This window comes from Ascaphus truei, chromosome 4 (assembly GCF_040206685.1).
Source record: "Ascaphus truei isolate aAscTru1 chromosome 4, aAscTru1.hap1, whole genome shotgun sequence".
Lineage (NCBI taxonomy): Eukaryota > Metazoa > Chordata > Amphibia > Anura > Ascaphidae > Ascaphus > Ascaphus truei.
This window is the reverse complement of record NC_134486.1, coordinates 221,217,086-221,236,794: the sequence shown is the minus strand read 5'-3', so window position 1 is coordinate 221,236,794 and position 19,709 is coordinate 221,217,086. Positions and strand designations below refer to the sequence as shown.

The following is a 19,709-nucleotide window of genomic DNA, read 5'->3' as shown; positions in this document are numbered from 1 at the left end:
ATAAAGTTCATTTTAAATCATTTTAGATTCATTACACATATTTATAATATTAGTTGTTTTAAAATTAATCTTTTTAATAAATTAGGTTATAGGTCAATTGAAGTATAATAACATAGACTGTATATATTTTTTTATTAATATTTTTAAACAAATTGATATTTTGGTCGAAGAAATTATACTTATAAACTTATAAATATATAAAGGTATTAACTGCATCATTTGCTATTTTGCATAATTGAGTGCCAGGATGGTGCAATAATATGTTCAATCAATGGAGGATGAATTGGTTTTGCATTATGTAGATTACACTACAGTATACCACAGAACTAATTCAATTATTGTCTGGATAATGTAGGTATGAAGTGTCATTGTCGTGTGTTTTTTGTATTACATGTTGTACTGTGTGTAAGTTAGGCTGCCCCTTTTGGCACAGGACATGACTGACAGGAGTATTAACCAACCACGATCGCCATAATGTTTGAATTGATAGACATTTATTTCAACCAATGGTGTATCCCCTGCCAGTATATAAAGTCTGCATGAACTGTGCTAACTATCCACTGAAGAAGTGCGCATGCGCACGAAATGCGTTGGGCCTTTGAGAGTTACAGTGTGTCAGCGAACTCTATCAGGAGCAGATCCCTGCAGAAATCCACAGCTTCAGAAAGCAGGAGAAGCGAGTTCGGCAAGCGGTTTTACCAAGTGTGACGTAGTTCCGGCCGCGGACGGGAGGCATCGCGAGAAGTGGTCCGCAGTGACGCACAATCTGACTTTGATCGGAAGAGGTGCCTGCAGCCTTCCCTGAAGCGCCACGTGCCACGCGTCCACCATTACCTGCTGCCAGACATCGCTTGATATACACCACTGCCTGTTACCTTTGGATTTCCTGTAAGTAGGATTCCGGTTTTACACACCGGATCCTAGACCTGCTCCGTTAGTTCTCTGCCTTTTATATTTGTTTAATAAATTCTCTGTTATTAGTCAGCCTATCTGTTATTGTCATAAGTGTTTGTGTGTCTGTGTATGTGTGTTATATGTTTTGTTCATACCTTGTTACGCTATGATTTCTCCTTTTATCTTCCCTGCATTATATATCTTGGTTGCTGCTGTGGAGCCTGCTGTCTAAAGACTGGATCATCTATATTGGACATTGCAGCACATCCTTGGACTCATTTATCATTTTTCATTTGGACATTGAGGCGCCGGTCTGTATTGTTTTTTTCTCTACTGTCTGTTATATCATTATATTTATATAAAATGTTGTATTATGTGATTGTTGTCTATAGCAGCTGTTCAGGGGTTTGCATATTATTTATGCTATGTGTAGAAGTGATCTTATATTTGTTTTTTATTCTTTATTTGTTGTTGTTCGTGAATGGTTTTATGATTAAAGTTTGTTTTATAAAAAAAATCATTCCCCCTGATCCACTGGGCCAATGAGGATGCACGTTGCGTCTGCGCGACTCATCTTGCGATTGTGCGTCGGTGACATCATCCTCTGCATCGCGGTGGGCCAGGCAGGTATGTATAAAAATGCAAACAGTTTATTCCCTTTTACACCTTGATAAAGTGCTCCAGCATGAAACGCGTAGGTGCGTTCATGTAGTCCTTTTGTTGCTGAAGCCTGCAACAAACTGATCTGTTTATTTGGAGCTCGCCCTGGATTTTATTAATTTTTTTATCAAGTTTGATCGTCATTGGCTGTGCTCATCATAACCTTGGATCTTCACAATCTACAGATTGCACGCCGTGGATGCCACAAAGGCTGGTCGTGGAAGTTAGCAGGTAATGGGCCATAGTGCCCTGAATTATATCCTGTTATTAACTGGAATTGCTGTGCATACTGCCTAGTGTATGGGTGTTTATTTATGTGTCCATATTTGTGGTTGTCAGGTGGACACCACTAGGCACATATCCCTCTCAGGCTTTATCAGCACACATTATATATAGTGGACATCCAATTAGCATCGGCACATTAATAGGCCTCATCAATAAGTTGATTACAGAGACACGTTTGATTCTGAGCACCACTATACTCACCACACAACTGGATTATATAATATGTACCACTGCTCACTGCATTTGACTAAGGATGAATAATGAAATGGGATAATGAAAACGTCTCTAAACCTCAAGCCACACTTTTGATAAACACTGCCAAGTTGAAGAAATATACATTTATATATGAGGACACCATCCTTCCAGCAATTTTTCTATATTTGCTTACCTATTTTATGTATTCTAACTATTGAATTTCTATGTCCTCTTCTACTTTACTTAGATTTATTGCACAGAGTTTGATTTATTTTCTTGGCTGGTGCTCTCGACACCTGCCGAGCTCGTGTTCCAAACCCCAATGTCTGCAATGATTCTGTTGTGAACCTTTGACACGGTGAAATACAGAGCATCACCAACAATTTTGCATCGCCTCCTGCATTAGAAAAAGCATATAGTAGATCAGAAGTGTATCCTTATGATTTTGTAAAAAGTTAACAAACATGTCTTCACACAGAATCAATTTATGGTAGAGGAAGATTCCAGGTGGGCTAGGTATTAAGATTCCAACACATGAAATGTGATATACATGGGTAGATACTGTAACAAGATCATGCAAAGTGCTCCATAACAGTTTTCAGTAGCGTTAGTTTGCATCCACTACATATAGTATCCATCAAACATGTTTATCTTATTTCTTATATTAGACACATATCTCTTAGGAGAAAAGATTAACACTACCTAAATCTGGTGGATTTAATTAATGCAAAGAAAGCTAATTGACCCTACCGCATGAAAAATCTTATTGACTTGAATATGGATGTGCAGTAGTGCCCAATTGCTACAATCACACTCTAGTGAATTAACCCCCAAGGATTGCAAAATGAAAAGGATACCAGTTGTATCAATTCTGTTCTCAAAATTGCCTGACTTGGAAAGTACTAGTAGTAATGATATTTACTTGTGTATCAGAAAAGATATTGATCTAGTGCAGTGTTTTTCAACCAAGGTTCCCCAGGCATCCCTAAAAGGGTTCTCTGCAATTTTCTGGTCATATGCAAATTGTATCAAATACAGAAGAATTTACAATGCATCTGATCACAAAGTTGCTATTAGAGTTGGTTGTGGCTCCTTACAATGCCTCTGATCTCAGATGCGCTATTAGAGAGGGTTGGGGTTCCCTTACAATTTATCTGATCTCAGATGTGCTATTAGAGAGAGTCAAGGGTCCTTAAAATGCATATGACCTCAGACGCGCTATTAGAGAAAGTTAGGGTTCCTTACAATGCATTTGATCTCAGACACACTATTCGAGATGGTTGGGGTTCCTTATAGTGCATTTGATCTCAGACACACTATTCGAGATGGTTGGGGTTCCTTATAGTGCATCTGATCTCAGACGTGCTATTAGAGAGGGTTGGGGTTCTTCAGAATTTCACTTGGGGTTCCTTAACAACAAAAAAAGGTTGGAAACCACTGATCTAGTGCAATAATTCTCAACAGGGGGTTTTCCCACAAAAATGATGTAATTGCGGATCCCAGGCAGTATAGGAGATTCCTGAGCCAATGCGGTAACACCTGAAGGTGTTAGGCCTCAAACTGCACCTAAGCATGCATGCAATAGCCGTCACATACAACAGGAGCTACTAAAGTTGCCTCCCAGAGTGGCAAGGCATTGTGGGGCGTGACTTTGGAAGTTATGGCAGTAATTGACAGCTATACCAATCATGCTGTCTGCGCACACTGAACTACAGTTTGGGGCCTTATTAAGCACAAGTTCCCTCACAAGCTCAGCACACAACACTGCCTGGGATCGGTCAAACTGTTTTGTTAGCCATACTCTGAGTATGCAATAAGATTGATAAATTAGCGGTTTGCAGAACAAATATTTACTAGCAGGGGGTGCACAATGTAAAAAGATTGGGAACACCGCTCTACTGGTTAGGTTGAGCGTCTTGAATGTACAAGCTTCTTGGAAAACACTCATCTTCAGCCGATTGGTTAAATCACTTAATAACGTAATGTTCCTTTACCTCAGCATCTTAGCCAATCATAACTCAGTAATATACAGTAATCACAGCTCTTAACCCTCCAGTTGGAGGCTGCTGTGCAGACCATTTTGACATGACATGCAGACTAAAGCACCAGGACTAAACAAAACTCTATAAATCGCATATATTATTAACCTAAACATAATGTTAACTTACAAATATTGAACTTCTGCATGACCACATTCCTGGACCTGTGACAAATTGTAATATACATCAACATATAACTAAATGCAGTTGCAAATTGTTGAAAATTTCCCCTACACTGTGGGTTTAAAGAAAACATTACAAAATGAGAAATTCCTTAACTAACATTTTTCTCTGCCATAAATGATTACATATTTTGCAAATGTGTGGAACTATTAATGCAATTGTTATAGCTAATACTTAATAAACACAGTTTTTGTTGTTGATGCATCCTGTAGAACCCCCTCCCCCCCCACTACCCCCATTATTACACATAACACATAACACATCCACAAGCTGTTTTTGCAGTGCAACATATTATCAATTAATTTGGTGCTCATACATTTCACAAGAAAAAGCCCTTTACCATAACAGAACATTTTCCTCTTCCACAAGTATTTGCAAATTTAAGTTAAATACATTGTTACACAGAGATTTAAAAAAGACATATGTCCATCAAGATCCACCTAAATTAAATTTAGTCAACAGATACAGTATACTCATCCTTCAATTTATATTTATATTGATCCAGAGTAAGCGAAACTAAACAAACTCAGTGAAACCTTATCCAGTTATAAGCCTTATTCAGTAAACTGAAATAGCGCGAATCTGGCGCTATTGCACGGTAAACCCAGTCTACAGTATGTCAATAGGGCATTCTATGCGGTAGCGCAGACTGTGCCCTATGGCCCTTATTCGGTAAGGTGTGATAGCGCAGATAATGTGCTATTGCATGAAAGGTCCCATTGACTTTACTGGGGCTTTTCATGCGATGGCACGTCATCTGCGCTATCACACCTCACAGAATAAGGGCCTCTGGGGGCGATTCACTAAGCAGTGAGCTTTTGCGCCCGGTTGGTAAATTTGTAATCCCACGATAAAAAATGAAGCCAGATGCGGGATTCACTAAAAAGTTAAGCGCATTTTGGTCCATGCGGGCAAAAACATGCCCGATCGCGTGAGCTGTTTTTTTTCCACCTGCTATCGTGCTTAAAAATCGAAAGCGTGATAGCTGATTGAAAAAAAAATCATCCTGTAAGAGCTGCATGGAGACGCTGTGTCATGACGCAGGACATTTAAATAATGGAGAAGATACGGGCACCCCAGATCTGGGCCTGTAACTCGGGAAGCAGGGGGTCCCCGAGGCTGAAATCAACACGGTTCATCTCGGGGGTCCCCCTACTTCATGAGATACAGGCCCTGTTATGGGGATGCCGGTATCTCATGAAGGAGGGGGACCCTGAGGCTGAAACCAATGCGGTTCAGCTCAGGAGATACCCTGCTCATGTACACTAGTATTAAAACACACACATCAATAAAAAATAATTCATTACTGTAGCGGCTAGCCGCCATGGTAATGAATCTGCATTAATGTAATTTTTATTAATAGTGTGCGGGAGCAGGGGGTCTCCCGAGAAAAACCACATTGATTTCAGCCTCGGGGACCCCCTGCTTCCCGAGTTACAGGCCCAGATCTGGGGTGCCGGTATCTCCTCCATTATTTAAATGTCCTGCGTCATGTGACACGGACGCTTTAAAAATGGCAGCGACACAGGCATCCGATGCCCATACAGGGCCTGTAACTTGGGAAGCAGGGGTCCCTGAGCAAGAAATCAAAGTGGTTCAGCTCAGGAGACCCCTGCTCTCGCACACAATTAAAAAAAATATATTAAATCCACTTCATTGCTTTAGCGGCTAGCCGCTAAGGCAATGAAGGGGTTAAGGCCAAATAGCAGCTTTATTGGTGGCAATAAACCTTGCAATATGTGCTACCCACCCACCCCCTGTGACCCCAACAACCCCTATACCCACTAACATACATTATATGTATTTATTATTATTATTTTTTAAAGCATAGGAATGTTACAATAGGCCGGTGGGGACCCTCGGGTGGGCCCCGCGGGTGTCTGGGGGCCCTTGGGTGTCCATGCAGGTATTCGTGATCCCCGCTGGTCTGCGGTACCAATCCTGTACTTTAAAAAATAAATAAAACAAACGGGAAATAAATACACCCCCTCCCCCAAACACATACAGTACAGTAATGGGCAAAATTACTATTATCCAGATATGGATAATAGTGCATTTGCCCATTTAAAATAAGACATTAAGCTGCAGAAATAAAATAAATAAAATGCACTCACCCCTACCATGCTGCCATGATGAAGGCCGTCCTCATCCCTATCACCGTCCATGTCCTCCATTGCCACAAACAATGCAGTGCAATTAAAAATACAATCTAATGTCCCCTAATCCCTTAATCACTTTAGCGGTTATTAACCGCTATAGTAATTAAGGCTTTAACCCACCCTCTCCCATTACCCACCCAGGAGGCCTAACCACCCTCCCCAGGCAACAACCCCCACCCTTCACCCATTCACTTCATTGGCCCAGTGGGTACATCGTGCTCATATAATATGGGCATGATATACCCACTGTGCCATTCAATCGTTTGATTGGCATTAGTAATGTGTTTATTTTGCAATGTAATGTTGTTTTATTTGGGCCTGTTTTTTTATTCCTTCACCATTTCTTGCTATAGTGGTAAATCATGCCCATATTATATGGCATGATGTACCCACTGTACCAATGAATGGGTGAAGGGTGGGGGTAGTTGCCTGAGGAGGGTGGCTAGGCCTTCTGGGTGTTTAGTGGGAGAGGGTGGGTTAACCCCTTAATTACTATAGTAGTTAATAACCGCTAAGGTGATTAAGGGGATAGATTGTATTTTTGATCGTACTGCATTGTTTGTGGCAACGGAGGACATGGACGGTGGTGAGGATGAGAACGGCCTTCATCGTGACAGCCTGGCAGGGGTGAGTGCAATTTTTATTTATTTTATTTCTGCAGCTTAATGTTTTATTTGTAATGGACAAATGCACTATTAACCATATCTGGCTAATAGTAATGTTGACCATTAAAGCTGCAGTTCAAGCTGCCATTTTAAAAAATATATATTTTTTCCCATTCACTATGTGCATCAATACAATCTGCACACTGACAAGTGATTAGCTACTGTATGCTTCAGATCAATCCGTTCTCCTGTAATCGATCGCTTGCTCCAGGTTATTTAATTCAGTTCTTGCACAGCATTTCGGGACATGTAGTCCTTGAATATGATTGACTGGGCAGTTACTAGATTCAGTTGGTGCACAGAGAGAGAAGGTGGGGCTCAAGAGCCAGGGCCTATCAGAAGGGGAAGGGGGCGGTCACTTTAGAAATGCTTCCTACATTAGAAACATTTAAAAAATGTCTTTAAAACATTCTTCTTTTTTTTATTTAAATGCTATAAGTATTTTCTCATAGTACAGAACTGATTTATTAAAAAAAGAAACACATGCTTCTTTAATGTACTGTATGTGTTAGGGTGTAGGGGGGTATGGGGTGTATTTATTTCAAAGTATTGTCTGTTATATTTTTTTGGCCACACGATTGGTACCGCAGGCCAGCAGGGACTCCCGCAGGGATCACCCAATGGTCCCGGACTCCCACGAGGATCACCCAAGGGCCCCAGACTCCCACAGGGATCACCCGGGGACACCTGCCGGCCTATTGTATTAATTGTGTGGTGAAAAAAATGTAAACACTGATTTTATTCATGGTTCAATTTCTTTTGCACCATTTTTTCTCTTTGCAGTGGGTGCAAAAATCTTGCATGCTTTTAAAGTACGATTCACTTATCACTGCTTAGTGAATCGCGTTGACTGGCAAAAAACGGTGCTTTTGCCGTTTCTTGCCTGATCGGACGTATTTTTTTTCACTTTTTGGGGGCAGATAAAATGCCTTTTACGGCCGATAAAGCACTGTTATTACTGCTTAGTGAATCGCACAGTAGGCACTATCGGTTTTTAAAGCCATTTATCGTACTTAAAAGCACTGCTTAGTGAATTACCCCCTCTGTCTCATATGGGAAAACATAAATTGCTTCCTAACTCCAGTAATGGCAATCTGATATCTTGCTGGATTAACATTCTTCCTATTTTTTTTACTATATTTGGTAAAGCCCTGTATACCTTTCCTTTTTAAAAAGATGTCTAACCTTTTTGTAAAGATATCTACTGTGCCTGTCATCACAGTCTCCATGGGTAACAAATGCCACACTTTGACTGCACGTACTGTAAAGAACCCTTTCCTTTTGCTGCTGGTGAAATCCCCTTTCCCTGTGTATATTTCAATTAAAAAAATTAAACAAGTATTTCAAAAATAATAAAGGGCAATAGTATATATAAATACTATGCTGTGTTCCATAAGGTGTAAAGACTACTGTTATTTTTAGCTTCCAAATGTATCATTTTATGTGCATGTGTTATACAGTATATCTACTTCAAGATGAATGTGCTTATTTGAAGTGGTTTGCTTTAAGTTCAACATAAAAATATTTCTGTACATACAGTATTTTATATATGCTTATCTTTCAAATCAGTCCACAGTTGCTAAGATGTTAAGTATGGGGAGTCAATCACCTCAAATGTAGAAGAGCAGAATACCATAAAGGCATTGGTGTTTCTGTGGTTTATTATTTGGAATGGCATGGCTTATTACTTCTGGGCTGAACTTAGTGTTGTGTCACAGAATCTATCCACGTTATTTTCTGTATCATACAGTAGCAAATTTTAAGCCAAATTCATGCAAATTGAGTAATTTTCATCTTGCGTTAATGTATCTAGGTCTTTGCTCCAAGTTTTGCACTGTTTACGTCACCTTGCAATTTTTACAATAGAAGAAGTTAGGGAGGAGTTGCATGATGCACAGATTATAATGAAATGTAGCAAACTCTGCGTCACCCTGCGTCACTTTTGTATCTTGTATTTGCGTCCAAAAAACCTGACAGGTCCGAGGTAACGTAACAATTTCTTGCCCACAATTTGCATCAGATATAAGAAGCACTTTCTTACATTTAACGCAAGCAGAAAGTGGAGAAATGCATCAAAGAGAGAACAGGAGACGGGGGAGTGGGGGAGAGGGGGTGCACAGCCGGAAAAAAAAAACTCCACCAGGCAAGTACAGTGCAGTAAAACTTACATTTATTGTCACATATGGGTTAAAAAACACTCTAATGCGTTTCACGCAGGAGGCGCTTTATCAAAGAGACTATTACCCTGGTAATCATCTGAGAAATGCATCAAAACAAACTTCTATTTGCACTTTTTTTATGTTGATAGATCTCCCCTAACGTATTAAAGGCCACACAAATCAGCCCATGAATGGAGTGCTAGCTGAGAAAAATATGGGAATCTTCATAAATTGAAAAGTTCAGTGTATAATAGAAACGATCTTTATGATAGACATTGTCTCCTGGTTACTTGGAAATTTAATATGCCTATTTAATGGGGATGAATTTCTCCCAATACAAACAATGCTGCAGATATTGTCTGGCTTGGATAAAGGAATTCCAATATTCATCATGTGAGTGGTGGAGATAAAGGGAGGTGACACTCTGAAATGTAGAAATGTCATGTGCTTTTATTTTATAATACTAGTTTTTTCATATAGCCATGACAGTGTACACAGAAAAGTATCTTGCAGAGTTTACAAATTAATTTGTGGGGAGATAGGCACAGGGCGACTTTAGCCACTCAAGCACATAAAGAGCTAAAACAGGAGCAAGATTTCTAACTCAAGGCTATTCCCATGCCACCTTCCACTATCATAATACACTTTATAGCTCATTCAAGTGAATATGCCAGAAGGTGTCAGGCATAGCACCTCTTTGTAAATATGGGTCTGTACCTCAAAGGGGCTTCTCTATATTTAAAGCCAGTACAAGTCCCACCAAGCCACTTCTTATGCCAGGAAACCCTTATTTGAATTAGGACAACGTTTCTCATTTCAAAATAGTATACATGCATGTACGGTACAGTATGTGTGTAAGAGTGTGGAGATCAGTAAAAATTACCGAGTGATTCATTTAGAAGGAGTTTTTGCAGATTGGACTTGAATATGGGCAAATAAGGTTGGTGTATACTAGTTCTTCAGGGGTTGTGAGAAAAAAAATGCTTTGTGTTTGAATGAGCAGTAAAGACAAAAGGTATTTACTTTAAAGTAAGAAATCAAAGCTGACACATAAGGTGAGGCAGAGGAATGTAGAGCCTTGAATGGGAGGAGGAGACTTTTGTCAGTAATTACGGAAGCTGATGGGTACATGTCACAGGTACTTGAATGCTCTAACTGGTTTAAAGACTCTGCCATTACCTGTCAGGTCATGCCCTGTTTCTGAAGTATTGCTTGTATTTATAGATTGATAAACAAAGTCAGATATGATTTGATAATAATGTTGTAAGCATCTAACTACAGTACTTGCTACTTCTAGTGCAACTCCTGCAGCAAGCACAGGAGTAGTTGACTCGCCTTTCCAGCCTTCCTTCCTCTCTCTCCTACATTCATCCTATACGCTGCTGCTAGAATCACTTTACTCTCTCCTAAATCTGTCCTATTAAACTCTGTATCACTAACAAAATTCTCCTCCTCCTATACACTTCTGCATCTCCTTACATCTCAGCCCTAATTTCTCGCTATACAACTGCCCAACGCTTGCGTTCTGCTCAAGGATGTCTTCTGTCTACCCCTTTTGTATCAAAAGCCCCCCTCCTTCCTTAAACCTTTATTACTCACTGCCCCACACCTCTAGAATGCCCTTCCCCTCAATATCCAACTGGCACCCTCTCTCTCCATCTTTAGGACCTTTCTTAAAACACACTACTTTAATGAAGCATATGGGTAGCTCTGTTGGCTGATACTATACATTTCAGATGCACTGACTTTGACCCCGTGCAGACACACTTATTATAACACCCTCCTACTGTCTCTGTACATTATCTTTACTTACTACTTAGATTGTAAGCTCTTTGGAGCAGGGACTTCCTTTCCTATTGTTACTTTAATGTCTGAAGCACTTATTCCTTCTGTGTGTTACATTATTATGTCTCATGTATTACTGCTGTGAAGCACTATGTACCTGGATGGCACTATATAAATAAAGATATACTTATATACAAACATACATACCAATGGAGTCCTGAAGCAGGTGGGTAAGTCTGCTGTTGCGATAAGGAATGTGAGAGCGCTGTTCTGATAGAGCTCCCAGGACATCTGACAGGGCAGATAAGCTGCGATTAATGAAAGATGTCTCCCTCAGAGCTGCTCCCTTCACTCCTGACATACCTAATGCAATATAAACAAGACTTGGGTATTCAGTATAATATTAACAAAACACTTCCCAAATTAGTAGGTCCTTTCATTCTACTGGATATAGATCCCTCCTAATAGAGGTAAATGAGAATTTTAATCCTAATAGAGGTATATTAGTATTTTATCTGGTAGTGTTAGGACTTGCGAACGGGTGTCTGCCTTGTCGTGGCTCGCAAGCTTACAAAGCTTTGGCCAAATGGTTAAACTAAATGACACTTTTTCAAGAGAATATATAAGTATTTTACTGTGTATTTCTGTCATGTTGGATGTAGCATTGGGCTTCTCTGTTGTTCAGAATAATATTAATTAAACTATGCATACACACACGGTATCTGTCAAAATAAGACAATTGATTGCATACACAGCTGCTCAAACCGTTAAAGGTGACTGCTGAAAAAGCATTTGGACTACTGTCCTCTGTTGAATTGAGTACTGTTACCCAAGAGAACTGCTTACAGGAATGCTTTTGATGCAGGAATCATAAACTGTCGTTTGAAGTAGATACTGGGATGTTTATCCAGGTGCAGATACAGTAAGATGCAAAAAGTGAGGGAATTTAACAAACAAAAGGTTTATTTACTTCACACTCTGATAATCAACATTCTTTTGTTTAGTATCAGAGACTTCAAAATATAACTTGTGTTTCCTGAATTAACATTTAGACCCCAGGGGGGAAGCAGCTGCTATTTTCCTAATCAGTATTGTTGACCTGTCCAAACATTTATTGATAGATCTGGTATTTCTAGGTTGTCCCATCAACTTCAAAGCAACACACATAATTTAGTTTGAGCATACTTCTTCAACCAATCAAAACCTCCTACATGTTCAGCTATGGATTTAGAAATACATTTAAACCAGACAGATTATTAGTTAGTTAGGAGAAAAGAGAGGAGAACAGTTTGGAGGGAGAGCTCAGAGAAGGTAACTATGATCATAATTCTTGTGCACTTGTAAATCTGTGTGTGTGTGTGTATATATATTATATATATATATATATATGTATTGTTATATAGGATGAACTGTATTGTATTGTTAGGCCTGTAATAAGCACAAACCTTATAAGGAAGTATAACTCGTACAACAATGTACGTGTTATATTTTGTTGCTGTTGTAATAAAATATTGTTTATATAATTGAAACCTCTCTATCGTGTCATAAACTCTCATAAACCAGGGTGTGCATGTGTGAATGTGTTTCCTATTGGAACCCATATCTACACATTCACTTCCTTAAAATAATAGTTTTGCCCATAGTACTGCACCGACACACTTTATTCGAGCAAATACCCAGTATGTACCTGGCAGATACCTGGAATGCGCCGCTCCTCACCTCTGACAAGCCCTGTTGCGTTTGCCTTCCCAGCCTGGGTTCATGCCTGGCTGACGGGCGGCTGATCTGTTAAATGATAATGATTAGGATTTAATAGGCTGCAATGCTTCGCGTGTCTACCAGATGGCATAAATTCATGAATTGTAATGCAGTATATATATATATACTGTGCAGTATTGCAGCCAGCGGGAATAAAATGCTTTAATCCCTGCCTCTAAAATACCTCAATGCACTCGGGCAGAAAACAGTCACAAACCTCAATACACCCGGGTATACCCGAATTCGTGGGACTAGCCGAGCTCGAATAAAGTGTGTCACCAGTGTATATTAATTCTTATAAGCCAGCAATACTTTCATAGATGAATACGCTATAAATCCATCTATATTTCTATTGTCTGGATAAGGTTAGACATATAGTCTCCCTAGTTAATTCTTATAAGCCAGCAATACTCATATAGATGAATATAAATACATCTAAATTTCTATTTCTGGATAAGGCTAAACATTATCTGTAACACGTACACAAAAACATTAAAAACCTTGAATTTGCATTTCTATTTTCAAAACAAATAGAGAGTACAGTAGGTTGATCTAATACAAAAGTTCCCATCCGATTCAACAGAAGCTCAGTGAACTGGATGCTTAGTGTAGCTTGTGATTAATAAAGCCTTAGGCCCTGGACATGTTAGGTGCTTGCTGGCGGAAGCGCGCTGAGGCGTGCTCCCGCTCAGCACTGAGCCCCTACAGCCGCAATTAGAGCGGCTTTAGTAGGGGCTCACCTGCGCTTCCGCGCGCTTGCGGAAGCGCAGGTCTTGGGGGAATTTAAAATTCCCCCGCTTGCCGGCGAGACAGGCCGGTCACGTGAGCGGTTCGCCCAATGAGGGCGAACCAGCTCCATGATGTCACTGGCCCGCCCCCGGCCAGTGACGTGCCCACCCCCGGACCGCCCCCGGACCGCCCCGTGACGGCTGCTGAGAGCGCCTCAGCACGCCAGCGGTAAGCGTGTCCGGGGCCTTAACTGTTTATACTATGGAGCCCCCCGCTGTCCCTCTTTGTTTTGTAGAAGAATCGTGGAAGGTGGTTGTTTCCTGTGGATAGCTGCTCGGGTGTTCCAGTGTTATTATTATTTTTCAAGGTTTTATTTATTTTATTTATTCTTTTGGCTTTCCCTTCCTTGTGTTTTTTTCCACTTTGTTTCCCTATTCTCGCTCCTCTTTCCTTGTCTTATACGTTGTGTGTTTGTGTGTCTGTTTTGTCTTGCAATTGCTCTGTATTTAGGTCACTAGCCACTGCATCTCTATGTATCTAGTTAGTTAGTACAGTATTAACCTCTTCAATACTTATCATATTCGCGCTGTGATTATATGTGTTTTATATATATGTACACTATATATATATATATATATATATATATACGGTACTGATACCTCTACACATATATATATATATATATATATATATATATATATATATATATATATATATATATATATATATATATATATATATATATATATATATATATATATATATATATATATATATATATATATGTAGAGGTATCAGTACCGTGTTAGCCGAGCTTCAATAATCAAAAAATAAATAGATGATACCGTTCTGTGGCTAACGAAATGCTTTTATTTGTGCGAGCTTTCGAGATACACTGATCTCTTCTTCCGGCGATGTTACAATGAATGAAGCAAGGATAACTTAAAAACAGTGTCTCTTGGAATGTTATCTGTGCTTCTCCTTCCCCCGGTGTGGATGTGTTTTATGGCTAGAGGTGTCAAAGGGTAACTGAAAGCAAGTGAAGAAAGAGTGTGTATGTGTATCAGTGTGAATAAAAATGAATGGAGAGCCCACAGTATAAACAGTGCTCTACACAAGGTATGTGTGGAGTGAGAGGGATATAAATGGTGTGGGTGGGTGTGGAAATGTGAGAGTTTGTAGCACAACTAAAAGTGTGTGTGGATACTATGTGGTCCCTATTGGTGTATATGGATGGAAAAATAAGGAGTATTAGTATGTGTGAGAGACAGCTGTGTGTGCATACATATAGCACAGTATGTACAGACATGGCCTTTAGCGCTCATGGGAAGAGAGTTCGCTAGTGTCAGTAATGACTCATAAAATTTCGATCTCTGTTTAGGCCACTGCTAAGTGTCCCGAACAGTTGCATAAATTTGTATTCATGCAACCATCTCTCTTTCAGGGTTTTAAGATTACCTTTGAGTATGGCAACCCTCAGATCGTTCATCTTATGGCCAGAGTCAGAGAAATGTTCGCCAACAGGACTGTCTCTTGTTCCGCGTGTGATGCTGTGGCGATGCAGGTTCATTCTCTTGTTTAGCCCATGTCCTGTCTCACCTATGTAGTAGCAGCCCCATGGGCATTTCATGCACATGATGAGGTACACGACATTGCTGGAGGAACAGGTGAACCCTCCTCTGATTTTGTATTCCCGATTCTTGTGTGGTATTTGTATTGTGTCCGCTGTGTAGAGCATTGCGCAGGTTTTGCATCTTGGGTCCTGGCATGGTTTTGTCCCACATTCAGTTGTACTGCTGAATACTTTACTCCTCACCATAATATTCTTGAGATTATGGGGTTGTCTGTATGATAATAAGGGTGCTTCAGGGAAGACCTGTTGCAGTCTTGTATCTTCCTGGAGGATGGGTTGTAGTTTCCTGGCGATCTTGCGTAGGTCTCCTAGGTGTGGGTTATATGTGACCACCAAAGGAACCCTGTCGCTTGTCTCCTTCTGTTTGTATTCAAGGAGATCACTTCTTGGCCATAAAACACATCCACACCGGGGGAAGGAGAAGCACAGATAACATTCCAAGAGACACTGTTTTTAAGTTATCCTTGCTTCATTCATTGTAACATCGCCGGAAGAAGAGATCAGTGTATCTCGAAAGCTCGCACAAATAAACGCATTTCGTTAGCCACAGAACGGTATCATCTATTTCTTTTTTGATTATATATATATATATATATATATATATGACTCTATATATATATATATATATATATATATATATATATATATATATATATATATATATATATATATGACTCTATATATATATATATATATATATATATATATATATATATATATGACTCTATATAGATGGCTATGAATTCATATTATAGTTCTAGTGTTTAATTGTGTACAGCAAAATGAAATACCGCGTGGGTACATTTGCATGTCTCAGACAGCTCTGCAAACCTGCCTTTCCCCATTATCTCTTAGCATACAATGCTTCCACTACAGCCAGGGACTCTGGGTAATAACATGCAAAACTGTGTCACTCTTTACTCTGAGACATGCAAATGTACCCACATGTGGTATTTTTATTAGCTGTACACTATGTGGTGGAGGGTTTTGTCACTTTGTTACCCACCATATCTTGTGTAGTGTCTGGTTATACCCATTACCAGCTTCACATTGCAAGGTCAGTAACTAAACTCATACTGATAAGAGCCAAAAGGTCAAAACAGCTGTCTGTGAGTACGTTTACAGACTAATCACTTCTTTAATCCATGATGTGCTGAAAAATATGTGTAATACGGCATCCATAAGCTTATAGGTGTCCATTTTAAAATGGATCCCTTTTTATGAGGTCCTATGGTACAGACCCCTATCCCCTGGTAAAATAAATACAACTCACAATTTACTGCTTTAAATAAATATGTCACCTTACCTACACATTCACTGCCGGCCAGGTCCACTAGCTGTAATTTCATTGTCGTCTGTTTCTTTAGCCTTTCGCCATCAGGTAAACCTAGAAATTAAGGAAAAATATAAAAATGGATTGCGGATCTTCCTTGCTGAGCAGGCTAAATGATATCTGGAAAAAAGAAGGAAACTAATCATGTTTAGAATCAAATTGGTCTGCAAAGGGGGTTACATTATTTAATCATTCAAAATATTTTAGCTGCTAAGGTACACATTGTTTTCAATAGGGTATATTTTAATAAGGATTCTGAGAAAGTGAAGGTACAATTGATCATATATATATACATCTTACTTTCTGCCATTGAAGCAGTATGGGAATTGTTGTGGGGATTAAATATCTGCAGCATAAATTATAGAAAAAATCATTTATAGTAATCTTTTCTTTTGCGTTAACAATGTACATAGTACAACGTGTAGCAGAAACATACACAATAAAACATCGATTTATTGTGCTATTTTCTAGTGACACTTAAATGTGGAGATAAAGTTACTTTGCCCAACCCCAGACACTATTAGCTTACAATGCTTACTACTATAATCATCACAGTATTTCAACCTGTGATACACTGCAGCTCAGAAGGGGGTAGTATTTGTCCTAGCTTTTTTTTTTAAGCTTTCCGATGTATGTATTTGGGCAAGTCCTTTAAAAATTGCCTCTGCTCGCTACAAATAAAAATGTATTTTATGTAGACTTTGGTAGGTGCATCAGAGCATTTGCTGTGGTTGTGAAGCACAACCATAAGAAAGCTGTAGCTATATTAATATACATTGTTGTGAAATGTACATTATGAACACAGGAATATTCAGATAACTTAATAACAAAAATTGTTGCAAGAATAAATTTGCCCTGAGTCATGCTTGAGGGAAAGAAGAAAAAGTGTAACAGTTATAAAAAGCCTACTGTTGACTGCTTGTTGAAAACATGCTTTACACACTGTAATGTTAATAAAATATACGTTAAGCTTCCAAGTTATAATTTTTTTTTCATCTTTGTGTTTGTATTAACATAGGATGTCGTTCATTGAAAAGGTCATACTTTTTGCTTCATTTCTAGTTTATGGTGAAGCACTATTTAGGCTGTTAATTTTAATGCTTTAATCAAAAGTTTAAGCTAAAAAATATAAAACTCTATCTTGTAACATATAATCATGATCCTGCTTTATACTGTAAGCAATGCATTCTACAATCAAGTTCTAGACTTGTGGTGGATCGTGATTCATTTTGGCCTTGTGTGCCAAGCAGATTCTGTGGTTAAGTGGATATGTTTCTTTTAGACTACTGCCAGCATGTTTACTTTTCTTGATATTCAAATTATTTTTCATCATGTTCCTCTTTTAAATCCGTGCCATTTTACAGGATACCCACAAAAGACTAGGTTTAAGCTTACAAAGTCAAACAATTACATTCAGCTATACAAAGAGGTTTCGTGCCCATTACTATTCCCATAATGCTTTAAGTAATGTGGCAGAAGGCACAGGCCAAATTTTAGAAGTTCACTAGAAAGACATTTCCCCTCACACACATTGGACTCATTTTCAGAGTGCAATCGCAATACCACAGACAGATTTCCCGGGGCCCAGGAGTAGAGATACGTCTGGCCCTCCACGCCCCCTCAGCGGTATTGTTATCCCCCCATTTAACACTTCACTAGCCCACTCTATTTCCCACCCTCTTTCAATGTATTTCTCTCCCCATCATCTCACTTCCTCTTCCTCACACCCCCCCTCTCTCCCCCTCCAGCTTTGCATGTATTTCTCTCCCCTGCATCTTACTCCCTCTTTTCCTCACTCAGTCCCTCCCTCGCCCCCTCTCTCCTCTCACTCACCCCCACCTTCCATCAATTACCCCACTCCCACTCAATCACCCCACAATACATATAAAAAATACACCCACCCCTCCCCAAGACATATAAAAAAATACACCCACACCCTAATAGATATAAAAAATACCCACACCCCCAAATACATATGAAAATACACCCACCCCCAATCGGGGCCGCCAACAGCGGGGGACAAAGGGCACTGGCGTCCCGGGCCCCGAGAGCCCCCTGCGTGGCAGTGGCTGTTAATTTAATTTAAAAAAAATAAAACGTGGCACCCGTCTCCCTATTTGCAGCGCTGGCAGTAAGTAAGCTTCCGGCGCGGGTGGGAGCAGCATCGTGGCACCAATCAGGTGCCTGCAGCGGGGCCAACCCCCCCTCCCCCACAGGGTAATCCCACAACCACCACCTCTTGGTGCTCCGGAAAGTAAAGCCCCGTGCTGCACCGGGCTGTCCCGCCCCTGCAGCCACTTCGTCGCCACCGCTGCTCTGGGCCTCCCCGCCACCAACTCCCCCCCCCCCGCTGCACCGTCCCACCCGCCCCTGCAGTCCTGCCACCCAAAGCGGCACTGGGCCCTCCTGCCAGCCCCTGCAGTCTTTATGAGACACCGCTCTGGTGCCGAATATGCGTCTCCAGCATATGCTTGTATCTCCGGATCAGAGCAGTGATTCGTGTTATGTCCCCCGTCGTGTCAGACCTCACTTGGGCACCAGATGCGTGTATCCAACGCTTCCCTCTGTACCTGGATGTAGCGCATCAATCTGTATTCAATTCCTCCGAGTGTGTACCGCGTCACTGCGTAGCTGCGTAATGACGTCACGTTCCAACGCGTTTCGTCACAGGAGTGACTTTCTCAAGACTTTCCGATAACTACCTCTTTATCACCTCCTTATGAGGTATGGTATATGGTCAGTCTGGTATGCTATAGGAAATCACTGCTCTGATCTGGAGATACAAGCATATGTTGGAGATGCATACTCGGCACCAGAGCGGGGTCTGATAAAGAGGTAGTTATCACCTCCTTATGAGGTATGGTATATGGTCAGTCTGGTATGCTATAGGACAATTTTGGTCCCTTGAACATTACATCACAGCGGAATCAGACCCCACATTGAGGAGAACCATTCCGTGCTCCACTAGGTCTGTAAACATTTCACCGATTTTACATCTGAGACGTATTACACTCCATTGGTGACTATTATCTTCCGGCTGTTGGTTGCTATTTGGACAGCCATTAACCAATATCTTCATCAGTGCTTTTCCTCCCCCTTTTTTTGGCCTCCTTGCTCTATCTGTTTCATATACTCATGTATGTCACTTGCTTTTGCTGCTGATCTATTTTATTGCAAATTGATTGCTTTCAATCACACCAGTTTAGCATTAGTATTTGGGACTGCTCTGGTT

General features: G+C 40.2%; 1 protein-coding gene across 5 annotated transcripts in view; it reads right to left on the bottom strand.

The window, feature by feature from the left end:
• Positions 1 to 19,709, bottom strand: part of KIF25 (kinesin family member 25) — a 205,931-nt gene that overhangs the window by 8,419 nt on the left and 177,803 nt on the right. For 2 of the 5 annotated variants that reach the window (XM_075596915.1, XM_075596913.1), the window contains exons 12-14: positions 16,451 to 16,531; positions 11,232 to 11,387; positions 1,142 to 2,431 (exon numbers count right to left, since the gene is read on the bottom strand). In XM_075596915.1, the coding sequence (XP_075453030.1) occupies positions 2,274 to 2,431; positions 11,232 to 11,387; positions 16,451 to 16,531 (395 nt within the window). In that variant the 3' untranslated portion in view covers positions 1,142 to 2,273. Of the gene's footprint in view, positions 1 to 1,140; positions 2,432 to 11,231; positions 11,388 to 16,450; positions 16,532 to 19,709 lie in introns of those variants that run through there. The other 3 variants (XM_075596912.1, XM_075596916.1, XM_075596911.1) reach the window with 3 other exon arrangements.